A 15,212-nucleotide genomic window follows, 5' to 3' on the forward strand; every position below is an offset into this window, starting at 1 on the left:
AGAGCAAATGTTTTGAGAATGATGAGGGCAATGAATGTACAAATGTGCTTTACACAATTGATGTATGCATGGATTGTGATAAGAGCTGTATGAGCCCCGAATAAAACAATAAAAAAAAAAGAGTTGCAGTCTCGGAAACCCACAGGGGCAGTTCTACCCTGTCCTATAGGGTCGCCGTGAGTCGGCATCAGCTTGATGACAAGGATATTTGTGTTTGAGAGCTGTCTGAGCCCCAGAGGCTGTGGCCTCCAAGGCTCCTCCTTTCACACAAAGATCAGGAACCCCTTTTGGATAGCATTCTCTCCCTCCACTAGAGAGATGCCCCCAAAAGATTCCAGTGCTTTCGTCACCAGGTCCAGCTTCCAGCCAGGCACGTGTTGTAGACCACGTTAGGGATGTGCTGAAGGGCTCGGTAGGAAGGGTCTGTCTGCTGATCACCCTGTAGCAGTCTCATTGCCGCTGCTCCGTGCCACGGGCTCTGACTTTTCATTGTGGCCCAGTTGAATGCAGCACTCAGCCGTTTCCCTTGGCCATGCTAGCTCAGGGCTAGAATCTTGGACAGTTTCCTGAGCTGGTTTACATTGCTGCAGAAGTTCAGGTCACTATAACTAGAAATTTGGCTATATCCAAAAAGTATGCCTCACTTTGCTCTAACATCCCCAAATCTGTATCAGCAACTGTTCCTATGATTGTTGATGAATCTACTCAGTGAGTTCCTACCTTTCAGGTATTCGTTTTTTGCATTTCTGCCTTGCTTGTGTTCTTAGCCCACCAGGCTAGGTTAGGGTGCATCCTGATTATCCACGAGCACTGAGATGTGTGAAGGCCAGGTGCACCAGACAGCACAATAGTTTTGGAAGGTGGCTTTCTCTGCAGTCTCTGTTTCTTTGGGCATCAATTCAGCTGTCACACTTAACGCGCTCTCCGCACGAGTCACCAGCAGAGATCGGAATCCACTTGGAACTAAAATGGAGTAAACGAGAATTCTGAAATCTTAACATTTGGCTCAGCAAAATATGTGGCACAATCCTAGAAAAAACCCTGAATTTCATTCTCTGATTGGAGGTGAGCAGTTGATGCTGGCGCTGGCCCTTTTCTGGTCTTATTATCTGGTGTCAAAAGTAAATCTTTTACTTCTTGCTATCAATATTTCTAGTCTTCTTTTAGTTGGGACCTCCTACCACTCACTTTACCACCAGCTAGATGGAACACCTGCCAGGTGATCACAGGCAGTGACTAGAGGGACTCCTGAATTGTTGTGAACTGGGAGGGTTTCTTCTTTCCTAATCGGGTAACTGGTTGCAGTCATTTTCCTCCACCTGAACCCAAAGATCAGGTTCACATCATGCACATCTCCCCTCCAGCGTATCAGTTACATCTCACTTTCTCCTACTAACTGACAAATCAGTTGAGTTTCTTTGATTAAAAACAAGAGACGTCAACTTTGCCAAATCAAGCAAAAAATAAAACTCTGCATTGGGAGGCATTCGGGAAACGGCAAATCTAAAAGACAAATTAGAAAAACCAAAAAGACAAATTGGACTCGGGCAGGCATTTCCCCGTTACTGCCAGGGTACTCCACGGGCACTTCCCTGAGGGGACTCTCTTCATCCCGAGTTTCAAAAGCCCAGGAAAGAGATTCTGATTGGCCCAGTGGGGGCCACATGTGACTGTGCTTGGATTAGTCAGCCTGGCCAGGGGAAGTGAGAATTAACACATGGTGCAAACACCCCCATTTGTGTTTCCTGTCATAGGATGCAGGAGGCGGGTGGTGCTGGAGGTAAGCATAAGATAAGGGTCAGTCATTCAAACCCACCAGCTGCTCCTCTGGAGAAAGACTATCTGCTTCCAGAAAGATTGACAGCCTCGAGAACCCTCTGTAGGGTCACTGTGAGTCAGAATCAACTGATTACAGTGGGGTGGGGTATCAAAGGATGAAGGAGCCCTGGTAATGCTTTGGCTAGGCATTGGGGTACTAACCAAAAGGTTATCAGTTCAAACCCACTAGCCACTCCACGGGAGAAAGAAAAGCCTGTCTGCTCAGGAGGGTTATTGGGAGTCAGAACTGATTGGATGGCAGTGGGTTTGCCGTTTGGCATCAGAGGATAACATTTTTATAATTGAGATGAGGAAAGCTTTTCTGAGTAAAACTCAACATATTTAAACAAGAATGGAAAAAATTGAGAGATAATAAATATACTTAAATGTTAAACCTCTCCATGATATACAATACCATTTAAGAAGTGGATAACTGATAGAGTATTTACTATAACACAAGACTCATTTATCATAAATATAAAGCTTTTATAAACCTGTGACAAAAGTAAATCCAATAGGAAAATTGGTGGTTCAAGTGATTGATAAGCATGAGAAGAAGCGCAACTATCGATAGGGAAATGCGCGTTAGATACATTGAGCCCTGTCAGATTTGAGCGAGGAGCCCTGGTGGCATGGTGTATTCTGCATTTGGCAGCTAACCACAAAGTCGGCAGTTTGGAACTACCACCCACTTGAAGGGAGACCTACAGTGCTTTTCCTCCTGTAAAGATAGACCGTCTCAGGGACCCACGGAGGGAGTTGTGTCCTGTAGGGTCGATATGAGTCAGAATGGATTTGATGACAGTGAGTTTGTTTGCTATCCATCAGATTTGGACATTTTACACGATTGATCCCATTTGTGGGTGGGCAGGCAAAGTTATGGCGACATGAGCACGCTTCTGCACAGGCAGGGTCGGCGTTTACATTGTTAGAGCACTGGGAGGGCACTATGGCTGTTTCTGGATTTTAAAGGAGCTCTCGGGGCACAATAGCTTATCAGTTGGCTGCTAACTAGAAGGTTGGTGTCCTGAACCCACCCAGCAGCTGTGCAGGAGTAAGAAAGATGAGACCCAAGTCAATCAAGTCCATTGCATCCTGTAGCGACGGTTTCCAAGGCGGAACAGACTGCCCCATCTCTGCAGAGGAGCCTGGTGCATTTGAACCACCCGCCTTTGGGTTAACAGCTGAGCCCTTAGCTGCTGTGCCACCAGGGCTCGCTCTTACACAGATTGCAGCGCAGAGAACCGGAGGGCAGTTCCACTCTGCCCCGGCACTGTGGGTGGCAGTGAGTCTAGGTGAGCTCTGTGGCCCCTAACAACATCCAGAGCTGAAAAGGCTCCGGCTCTCTGACCTGGCTTCTAGGTCTCTCACCTAGCAGATGACCTTCGGGTGCACAAGAGGTGTTTGTGTGAGGATGTTCACTACAGCATCGTAGATAGAATAAAAATATATATTGAACAAAGAGCAGAAGGGCTTATTGATCTCTTGCATCCATTTTGAAATTCTGTGCTGTCATTAAAATGAATCCATTGACATAAAAATTTAGATCTTCAAGTAAGTGTTGTTAGAAAAATGCAATAGAGGAATATGCAGAGTATAATCCCATTTTTATTTAAGTGTGTGTGTGTGTGTGTGTGTGTGTGTGTGAGTTGCTTCAAAAAGTTCATGGAAAAATGAACACTGGAATTAAAACTCGTTGGAGCCTCCTTGTATGCGTGTGTACATGTGCTGATGTTGTTATTTGGCGTTTTAAATCAAGTGTGGAAGAATACTCTGAAGGCTCTGAACTTGAATGGCAGATAGGGCAGGAGAGATGGGGAATTACTACTTACTACTCATTATTTGAATTCTCTTTAAAAAAGGCATGTTCCCACTGTGATGTCTTACACTGAAGCTCTCTAAATATTATGAATAGAGCAGATGGGTCTGAGCATGTATGCTTTCAGAGATGTCCAGCCTCGGAGTTAAGGAGTGATGCCACCAGGCTGGACTGTGCCAGGAAGCGTATGGCCAACTCCATGGGAAGGAGTATCGCCAAACGCAAGGCTGTTCAGAGAGAAATTGGACCCCGGGGGGAACAGCTGAAGGAACAATAGGCCTGGGGCATGACAGCTGTGCTCTGGTACTGGACAGGCTGAACAGAGCGTGTGCATCATTGCTGTGAGCCCCAACCCTGGTCGAAAGTTCCACTCGCTGGCTTTCATCTCAAGAGTAACAAGCTGGGCCTCTTCCACCACCATTTATGTCCTGGGGATTTATTTTAAAGAAACTGGATTTATTTAAGGAAACACTCGAGATCCTTAAGGCATGCTCAAGATAAATATATGTATGAGGGTAAGAGAGAAAGTATTGCTACAGAATCATAAAAGCCTTTATCAAAAACCACCAACATGTGAAGCTGTTGTTCCTCGGCACGTGCTTCATCCAGGCTTACGCCCTTCCAAAGGGGTGTTTCCATGGCTCAGGCTTCCCTGAAGAAGTCTGCCTTTCTGTCCACACTTCATCAGACTGAATCCTCAAGGGATTCAGATCATGTCCCTTCTCAATAGTCATTGAGCTTTCGGATCAAAAGACATCTGCAGGGCCAGCCTGAGGGCCGTAGGGTGAGATGAGGTTTCTCAACAGAAATCGCACAGGACAGCCCTGTGAAGGAGGAGCAGCGCAGTGCCGTGGTGGCACCCCTTTCCTGGCCTTACTCACACCAGCTGCCCTCTCCGTTAGCCTTTAGAAGCCACTGCTTTGATCAGACCTTTTTTTTGGTCCTAACAAGATTAAGACAGGTTGTTATTGGGAGAACTTGGCTGCAGCCATCCACTGATTGCAGAGACTTGTTTAAATACATTTTGCTGAGAATACATGTATAAACTGGGGGACAAATACCAAAGCAATACTTTTTGACTTTGAAAGAGAGTGTGTAAAATAATAAAATCTTAGGTCCTGAAAGGTAGGAGAGAAAGTAAAGCAGAGAAAAGTTGGGAGATGGTGAAAATATGAACATTGTGAGATGAGACGTGTGCCCTCCACCCCTTCCTCAGGACCACCCACTCTTAAAATAAGGATAGAAATTTTGGTTTTAGTTTCTAGGTGAGTGTGTGTGTGTGTGAATGAATGTGTTTTAAAAAATGGTAATAGGGGTTGGAGGGAGGGAAAAAATAGGAGCTAATACCAAGGGGCTCAAGCAGAAAGAAAATGTTTTGAAAATGATGGTGGCAACATACGTACAAATGTGTTTCGATACAATTGATGTATGGATTAATTGGGGGGCAAACGGTAATAGAGCTGAGTGCAGTATCTGAGTCGTCAGGAACAAAATAGCTTCTACCTTAATGAGCTCTCTCTAAAATCTGAGTCAAGGACCTCGGGCAGAGACTGTGGGAAGGGATTTAGGATTCAGATCAAAGAATTGGAGTTCATTCAAGCTTCCTCCAGGGTAGAAAGGCTTCCACTGGCGCCCAGGTTATGCTATTAAGTACAGGGAACATTCAGGAGAAAAGAAATCTGAGTGTTGGAACCTTCTACGTAGAACAGTTCCCAGATGAGATCAGTCCTGGGAGAGCAGGACTTTTCCCATCACTGGGTGATGATCAGGTGAGAGTATTGGAAAGGACTCAGACTTAACGTGAATGAGATGGGGAGATCAGAGGCAGACAGGAAAAGAAATGACAGGTGTGAGAATGAAAAAAGAAGAGGAAGGAAGACATTGTCCTCAGAGAACCAAAGTCCCCTCCGCTAACTTATCTGCGTTAACAAATCCGAGTCCACAGCAGTTCAATGCATTTATGAACCCACACAGGCCGCAAACAGAAAGCCCAAGGACTTTTTATGAAGGTGCCGTGTACAATAGCATCAAAAAGATAACACGAGAATAAATTTAAATTATGTACAAAATCTCTGGAGATCGTTCTTTTTTAATTTTTGAAAACTTAACCTCAACTAATGAAGAGATAAGCTCCTTGGACTAGAAGGCTCAATATTGTAAAGATGTCAGTTCTCCCAGATTGCTACATAGATTCAATGCAATTCCAATAAAAATCCCAACAGGTTTTTTGTGGAACTTGACAAGCTGATTGTAAAATATATATGGAGGAGGAGAGATGCAAGGATAGCCAAGACATTCCTGAAGAAGAAGAACAGGTGAGGAGCCCTGCCTTACCAGCTAGAGAGTCACCGTAAGGTTTAGTGAATGAGACCGTTTTGCATTGGCACTGGGGTAGACAAGATTGACCAGTGGACTAAAACGGCCCCGAAGCAGAGCCATTGTGTATGACAGAGATGGCATTGCCACTTTGGTGCGGGAAGAACGGGCTTTACAATAAATAGTGCTGGAGCAAGTGGGTAACCCAAAGGGAATGACAGAAGCTGAGTCAGCGCATACCAAACACTGAAGCCAAGACCAGTTGGGGGTGTCAAGACTGAAATTTAAAGGAGAAAGAGACAATCATGCAGGAAAATATTCTTGATCTCACAGTAGGAAAGGATTTTTTAAGACTTAATATATTGGTAGAGGGTAAGCGCGGTTAACTACTAAGCTATAGAAAGATGGTGAAAGGGAAATGGAAACCTTGATTCTTCAGTGAGTCAGAAGGTACCATGGCAGTGAGTTTGGGTTTGCAGTATCATACGTCAGGTCTGACAAGAACAAGTGTGGGGTGGGGCAGGGGCGGGTATATAACAAGTAGGACAGTTGGCATTGTTGTTGGGAGTATAAATTGGTACAGTTAGTTTGAAAAATGATTTGGCCTCATCTGGTAAGTAGAAAGATAATCTTGCCTAAAACTTTGCCCACGTGCACAAGGGTGCTTTTTTTTTTTTTTTTTTTTTCCCACAAGGGTGCTTTTAACACATACAAATGAGTGTACACAGCAGGGCTGCTCATTCACCCTGGTGCACACTAGTGAAGCACTCGCTGCGAGCTACAGCGTTGGCATTCTGAGTCGACCCAGCGGCATGGTGGGAGTCTGCTTCGCGGGCCACTATGGGTCAGAATTGACCTGACAGCCCCGGCAGTAGAATAGAGAAAAGGATACTACCAAGTACAGTGAGCGATTGACAACAACCACCTGCAGGACTCTGGAGAGCATGCCTGGGGTAACAGACTGAGCAATAGCAATAGATTGCTGGAGGACACAGAATGTACAGGATACTAATAAAGCAAGCAAGGGAATAAGAAACGCAGTTTTAGCTCTGATGTGATCAGGAACCCAAGGAGAACTCCTAGTTCATTGAGTAGTGGATCTAGAGGTGAATTTTTAAAATGTCTTTCAGAAATAAAAACAAATTTGAAAGAAAATAAACATGTTTTGAAAAAACAATCCTTAGCTTTGCCTCCAACGGGGAATGGGGTGGTCTTTGGTGCCCCCTAGCGTTTCTAAAGGCTGTAGCATCTTGGTGCCCTACTCTGCCAGCTCTGTGGGCTGGCTTTTTCAGAATGAAAACTAAAGGTTGGGCTACCCCCAATGTTCATCCCTGCGGACTGAGGCGCCTGAGTCTGAGCCTTCTCTGTTAGCACTGAGAAACACCCTTTCCGTTTTCCCTTGTTAATGCCTCCTGCTTTTTTGTAACTTTCCCTCTAGAACAGCGATTCTCAACCTGTGGGTCGTGACCCCTCTGGGGGTAGAGCGACCCTTTCACAGGAGTCGCCCGATTCATAACTAGCAAAATGACAGTGATGAAGTAGCAACGAAAATAATGTTATGGTTGGGGGTCACCACAACACGAGGAACTGTATGAAAGGGTCGTGGCACTAGGAAAGTTGAGAATCACTGCCCTAGAAGCCTCTGCCTAGCTGGACACCCAGTTGCTCCATTGTGAATGAGGGAGCTGGGAATGCTGGTTGCCTTAAGGTGGTGCTCAGTGTCCTGCTGTGCTGGAGACTGCTCCTGAGTACTGTTGCCACCATGGCTCTGCTCCAGACAGGAGATGCACAGGAAACGGAGCCCTGCTGGCCCAGGCCTGAGCCTGGGAAACGCTGCAGCACAGCCTGCCCTGCATGGGAGGAATCCTGCAGAAATCTAGCCTGTGTGGAAGAGATGGCAAACCCAGTGAATGAGGCAGCTCCAGCCTTAAAGCGATCTCTCTTCCATGTGCCAGCGTCCAGCCCAGGAGGCGCTCTCCTCCCGTTATGTGTGACAGCAGGGAGTCTGGGAACTGCAGAACCGCCAAGGCAGACGGGCCATGAGACTCTACCGGAGGACCTTTCCCTCCAGTAATTTCTCCTGCCGCTCACTGCCATGCTGATTGCCAGCAGATGTTGCCCCCTTCTTTAAACTCTTACTCTCACTGGGACAAAAGCAGTTCCCTTTGGAATAATACTGCTTTTAATTTAAAAAAAAAAATCAAAACAAGAACCTGAGAATCATTCTTCATCCCTCGCATTTTCTCTCTGTGATCCACACATTTATTTCCTCGTATCTCCACTGCCATCTTCCAGGCTTCCGTTCCATGTTCCACATAGCCGCCAGCATGATTCTTTAACCTGTGAATTGGAGCCCACTCAGAACCCTTGCGTGATTTCCTCGTGCACTCAAAATTCAAACTCCCTTTTCACCGACCTTCGTGGCAGTGTGTAAGCTGACCTTGCCGGTTTTGGCCGCCTCTCCCACTTCTCCTGCCCATGTGCCCTGTTCCCCACAGCCCCTCTCCTTCCCATACCCTGCACAAGTCCAAGGGTCTCCTGCCTCTGGGCCCTCACTGTGCCTGGGATACTATTCTCTACACGGAGCCTCCCTCATAGACTTGCCCTTAATCTGAATTTGGTCTGTTCAGATCATTTTTTTCTAATAGCATTCTGTACTTTCAGTGCATTTACCCTGGTATGTCACTATGTATGTATGTATTTGCTTACTGTGTGAATTTCACCCATAAGCTTTTGTTGTTCACGAAGGGGAATGCTGCTTGCTTCACCACTGTTTGTGCTATATCTAGTGCCCGGACAGGTGCCTGGTGTATTTGTTGAAAGAATAAGTGAAAAGTAGTAAATGAACCGTGTGGTTCACTTGTCCATACTCGACGGTGCCCCTCATGTGAGAGTCTAAGTTTTGAATGACAATGAGGTGAACACTCAGAGCACAGAGATCTTTCTCTCGTTAGGGTACATTCTCAGAAATAGAAATGCTAGGGCAAAGGATATGCATATTTTAAGGGCCATAAAACATTCCTAAGTAGTACATCAGAAAGCTAGTCTCATTTGGAATTTAAAGCTAGTTTTCTTTTTGCATGGTTTTAAAAACATAAAGAACATCTAAGAAGAAATGAGGAAAAACTACAAAATTGAGCTTTCGAGTCTCATAAAAAAATTCTAGAATGTTCATTGCATACCAGACAGGATATTATTGTCCTAGTTTTATAGATGAGCAAACTTGGTCCTGGAGAGTTGAGGGGATTTGCCATCTTTCTGACATCAAACCCTTCAGCACTTTTACACACAACCCCCTCTGGGCCCTACCTAATTGCATTTGCCCCATTCAACCTCACTCCACCCACTTCCTGCGCTTCCTACCTGCTGCATCTCTGTGAGGCCTCCCATCCCCACTTGCTTCTCTGCCACAGGCTGGAGTACTCCCCCCTTGTCAGCCCTGAAGAGAGCACTTCACTCAGCTGGCCATCTGGATCCCTCTGTGTGCATCTCCTGAGACCGACCTCATCTTTGCAGGGTGGTTAGCATGGGGATGAATGGCCCACTCCTTCAGCTGTGTCCGCACCCCTACTTACCAGGGTGGTGCACAACGGCCCGGCATTGTAACCGGACCCTAACCACACAGTAATCATATGAAGGGCACGCTGTGCTTGGGAGTCGCCAGTGGGGAATTTTGGTGTTCAACTGAGGAGCTCATCAGGCTGTTTAGGGGTCAGGTGCGTTGCCTGTGTTAAACTGTATTGTATAGTCACCTGGCCCCTGCTCTCCCCGACTCCCCATCGGAAAGGTAGAACTTGCTGACTGGTCAGAGTTTCGTGTAACTCTGCACATTTGGTGTCTGTCCCTGTTATTAACTCCAGTGACTTCTCTTTTCCTCCCAGGCTCTTCCTGCTTGTCCTATCCAGGCCTCCTGTGAGGCGGCCTCCAAGGAAGAAAACAAGGAGAAGAACCGCTATGTGAACATCTTGCCTTGTGAGTGTGTAGGGCTTCTTGGGAAGTAACCTGGAAGGACGCATGCAGACAGCTGTCGGGAGGGTAGAACGTGTTGCCACTGGTCCCGGGAGGGTTGCTAACAAGGATGGATTGAGTGTGCTGCTCCGAGAGGGAAGAGAGCTCAGGTGAGCCCAGAGTCAGTTGGGCTGGCTGACAAGACTTCTCTTATTTTATGATAGACCTGAAGTTTCTAGAAGGACGCGAGAGCAGTTCCATTAGGACCGGTCAAGGAGGGGTTCATTGTTGGTGCTCTGGTGCTTTTAGAAATGCCAGTGCAAGGAAGTTCCAGCACGGTTTTCTTCTTCATCTCTTCCTCCCTAGAATCAGTCACTTGCTAATTCAGTTACCTGTGAGTCCAAACCGACTCACATGTGTGTGCTGGGGAGCAATGAGTGAGAAGTGCATAGGTCAGTAGGATGTGAGAGGAAAACGTGTGAACTTAATTAATCCTTTCAAAAAATGGAGTATTTTTGGATGTACAATATATTAGTCCTCGTGAGTAATTTATCAGTAAAATATGCATATTTGAGGTACCTGCTCAAATTTTTTATTGATGGAGTATGAGAACAAAACAGATAGGATACCACTGTACTAGCTGAATGTAAATGTATCTTCTTAACTTTATATGAATGTGTAGATGTGTGTGTGTGCATTTTTATTTTAAAAACATAATTGGGAATCCAGGACAGATGAACCCTTCAGGACCAGGGCTGAGAGTGTTGATACCGGGAGGGTGGAGGGGAAGGTGGGGTAGAAGGGGGAACCGATTACGAAGATCTACATATAAGCCCCTCCCTGGGGGATGGACAACAGAAAAGTGGATGATGGGAGACATTGCATAGTGCAAGACATGACAAAATAATAATAATTTATAAATTATGAAGCATCCATGAGGGGAGTGGTTGGCGGGGGAATGAGCTGATACCAAGGGCTCAAGTAGAAAGCAAATATTTTGAGTGATGATGGCAACAAATGTACAGATGTGCTTGACAAAATGGATGTATGTATGGATTGTGTTAAGAGTTGTATGAACCCCCAATAAAATTAAAAAAACATAATTGGTATACTGTACACATTGCTCTCTGACTTTCTTGTCACTTAATATATATTTGGAATTCATTATCAAAAACAAGCACTATTTTTTCTGTTTTTATTTTATTTTAACATTTTATTGAGGGCTGTTTCAGCTCTTGTAACAATCCATACATCAATTGCATCAAACACATTTTTACAAATGTTGCCATCATTATTTTCTAGACATTTCTTTTTTTTAAGCCAATTTCTTTTTTTGTTTGTTTGTTTTAATCATTTTATTAGGGGCTCATACAACTCTTATCACAATCCATACATCAATTGTGTAAAGCACATTTATTGCCCTCATTATTCTCAAAACATTTGCTCTCCACTTAAGCCCCTGGCATCAACTCCTCATTTCCCCCCCCTCCCTCCTTGCTCCCCCCTCCCTCATGAACCCTTGATCATTTATAAATTATTTTGTCATATCTTGCCCTGTCCGACGTCTCCCTTGACATTTATTTTCTATTGAGCCCTTGATGTCAGCTCCTCCCACCCACCCTCGTGGCCCCTTATAAATGATAAATTATTATTTTTATATCTACACTGACCGCTGTCTCCCTTCACCGTGGTTTCTGTTGTTCTTCCCCCTGTGGGATGGGGGTGGGTGAGGGGGTGGTAGTACAGTTATATGTGGTAATTGGTTATGTACCAATCACAATTGGTTCTCCCTTCCTCCCCACCTTCTCCCTCGTTTCTATTTTTAAACTGCTTAGTATTCTGTGTTGTGGATTTATTTTGATGCCTTTAGCCACCTAATGATGATGGAGGTGTTTCCAAACTTTTGGTGTTATAAATAGCGTTGTCCTGTTTCGCGTGGCCTGGGTGTATCAGGAACAGGGAGAGAGTATATTGGATTTCACTGAAATATTAATTGTTGGTGTTTGTATTTTTTTCCAGATGACCACTCTAGAGTACACCTGACACCTGTTGAAGGGGTTCCAGACTCTGATTATATCAACGCTTCATTCATCAATGTAAGGGACTCTAGGTTTCTCATTGTTTCCTTGGCTGACCATTGGTACCAGCTACTGGCTTCTTCACAGGTGCAGACTAAGAGAGTGATTTGTCCTTTTCAATTTTCCCCGAGAAGCCTTTTTTTAAAAGTGATAATCAGATTTTTAAATCGATTCTTGGGTTTACCCTGCCATCTTCCCAAGATTTCCCATGATAATTTAGGTTTATATTTTTTTGTAAGAGTCAGCGTATTCTTTATTGAGTTTACTCATATAACTAAGAACAAAAGTAGGATTTGAAAGTAATGAAGGTTTAGAATAGCTTCCGAAATTAAAAAAACAAAAACGGATCCTCCTGGAAAAGGAGAACAAAGGCCTGTCTGGCTGCACTGAGGGACATCTCAACAGACGGACGGGTGCCTCAGCTGTTGCATTTTCTCCAGCTGAGCCTGGGATTGGCGATGTGTACCGAACATGTGCTAACCAGACAGCCCCAAAACCCAAACCACTGCCACTGAGTGGATTCCGACTTACAGCAACTCTCTATAGGGTTTCCAAGGCTGTACATCTTTACTGGAACAGACAGCCTGGTCTTTCCCGAGGGGTGGCTGACCTCGTAGGTCGTAATTCAGTGCTTGCCCAACAGTGCCACAAGGGCTCTGACAAAAGTCAGTTGATATTTCAAGTAGACAGCCAAGGGTTACAGGTTCAGTAGAGGAAGGAAATGATGTTAGGATGAACTAATACACTAGGAAAAGCGTGGTGCTTAAAAGAAAGCACAGTTGGGATAAGAGGAGAACGATAGAAGATCTGGAGGTATGGTTTAAAAGCAAAGAAAGGCTATCTGAACGAGTAGTCAGATTCTCTTACGGAGTGAGTGGGCTGACGTTCCTAACAGTGATGATCACATGTTTGTAGTTAGAAAGAGAGAAGCTCTGATTAGAGAAATGATTGCGGTGGTAGACAGGGGCATAGAGAGAGCCTAGGATTTCTAGGACTTACTTGAAGGTTTATGATGAAGAAGGGTAGGAAGGAATAGGCTGACTTTAATATTATGTGAACAAGTACAGCAGTATCAGATAGTGTGCTTCCAGCTGCAAGTAAAAGAATACTCAGTTAAAAGTTATCTAAACAAGAACATTTATTCATCTCACGTAATGCGAAGGTAGATTTGGCCAGTTCTAGGGTTGGCTAATTCCATGGCTCACTGACATCATTAAAAACCCAGCTGATGAAAGAGAATCGGGAGTAGGAGGAAGATAGGGAATGTATGAGTGATTGCCTCCATAAACAGCCATGTCCTTTGCCAAAGACCAAAAGAACTGGATGGTGCCCCACTACCAGTACTGAACATTTTGATCAAAGATTCCGCAGGAGAATCCTGATGATCAAACAGGGTGGAAATGCAGGACAGAATTTTTAATTCTCATGAACTCTGAACCTTCTGGGGCCGTGGAGACCAGATAAACCCCTAAAATTATACTGCCCTGGGGTCATCGTTAAATCTTAAACCAGAAATTAGGTTAACTAGTAAAAGTGGCCCGCCCAGCGTGTTGCGTTCTGTAGGAACCATCTGTCTGCTTCGGCTCTGCACAGCAGCTGTGAAAGGCTGATGCGAACCTTAATGACAGTGAGTTGGTGTTGATGAGGCAAGAAGGGGGAACTTAGAAAAGGAGCTGAGAACGGTTGCACAACTTAAGCATATCACCAGTGTCACTAAATCGCACCTGTAGAAACAGAATTTGCTGTGTGTAATCTGAACACCAACAACAAAATAACTAAAACTTAGAGGGAAATTTTGAAACAAAAAATAGGTTCTTCCATCGTTCTACTTAACATCATCCTCTTGGTGACGTCTCATGGTCACAAGATGACCCCTGTTCCTTGTTACTGGTAGGAATATAGCTAGTACTAGAGCCAGCTAGCACTCAGCTCTCAGGATCCAAAAATGTTTCAGAAGCCACAGAGCCATGTTTCCTCCTTCTCTTGACCGTAGCCAAGGAAGACCCAGTGAGTTCTGAAGCAGCCGTGTGCTTAAGCTACTCAGATAGCTTCTCTGCTTTAAGTGGACGCAAAATTCAGCACCCGAAATTAGGACGTTCTCATTTTCCATCCTTAATTATCACAATTATTGAAACCTAGATTCCTCTTCCCATTAAGAATTTGAAAAAATTCCCTGCCACTTGCTGACTCTGTGTCCATATTTGGGGGCAAAGCGCTCTCCTTCTGCGTGAGGACGCAACCCTCCCTGCCCTCAGATCCTGGCCACTGCCTCACTGCCCGGACTTCTTACTGTGCCCTTAGTGTGACATGGTGCCCACCCTGAAGCTGCCTTCCTTGTCCCCTCACTGCTGCCTGCGAGGGGCAGAGGATGACCCCAGGCCTTCAGTCCAGTGACTTCTCACTCGCCTAGTGAACTCCACTGAAGCCATCCAGGGAAAAGGGAGTTACTGCCAGTTGGCTTCCTCAGAGCTTCTTGGCGCCCCCTGCGGTCCCACACTGGGAGCAGCTCCTCCAGAGCCTCAGGTTACTCCCCCAAAGCTAGTGCCCTGGGCAAAGCATCAAGAAAAGAGCCGGCTTCCTCCCTCCCTCCCTCGAGCAGCCCGCCTTAATCCTTGGACCGCCCACAGGTGCTTTGCCTCGGAAGGCTCTTAGCCATCAGTACTAAAACCTGCGTTGGCAGTCGATGATAAGCCTCAGCGGGATGACCGGACCTAGGAGTTGGTATTTAATGTTGCCACACAGTATTCAGGGAGAATTCATTTTGAGAGGACCACCTAGTCCATTTGGGTTTTGTACTACTTGCTTCCCGCTCTCCAGGGAATTTCTAGTATGGAAACATTAATGGCCTGTAGCTTTCACAAAGGAAGTTTTGTTAACTGGTGGGGAGTCAAACTGCAGAATTTCATTCCTATATGTTTGTGGCAGTCACATTTTCTATTCCTCTCTGCCTTTCCCAGGGCTACCAAGAAAAGAACAAGTTCATTGCTGCACAAGGTAAAGAAGTGATTGCTTTGTATTCGTGGGTACAGTCATATGCCCTTTGGGGTTTGGGTTTTTTTCTTCCAAATGTTCAGTAGACCAATCAGAATGCAGTAATGTCCCTGAAAGAAATATGATATGCCTTCCAAGTTTACTAGAGAAAATGATGACTTAGCATCCAGGGATTCTATAAAAAACGACCTTTTGGGATAAGACCTTCTGCCCTTGAAGTCACCTGGCAACCCTAGGTTCTA

The 15,212-nt window shown here is 45.2% G+C and overlaps 1 protein-coding gene across 3 annotated transcripts in view; it reads left to right on the forward strand.

Moving 5' to 3' along the window:
* PTPRA (protein tyrosine phosphatase receptor type A) overlaps positions 1–15,212 on the forward strand; it is a 97,703-nt gene that overhangs the window by 66,281 nt on the left and 16,210 nt on the right. For all 3 annotated transcript variants that reach the window (XM_045295279.1, XM_004697876.2, XM_004697875.2), the window contains 3 exons: positions 9,835–9,925; positions 11,921–11,997; positions 14,937–14,973. In XM_045295279.1, coding sequence (XP_045151214.1) covers positions 9,835–9,925; positions 11,921–11,997; positions 14,937–14,973 — 205 coding nt within the window. The remainder of the gene's footprint in view (positions 1–9,834; positions 9,926–11,920; positions 11,998–14,936; positions 14,974–15,212) is intronic.

Source organism: Echinops telfairi, unplaced genomic scaffold, assembly GCF_000313985.2.
Source record: "Echinops telfairi isolate 266 unplaced genomic scaffold, ASM31398v2 ScPeMD7_5592;HRSCAF=6446, whole genome shotgun sequence".
Lineage (NCBI taxonomy): Eukaryota > Metazoa > Chordata > Mammalia > Afrosoricida > Tenrecidae > Echinops > Echinops telfairi.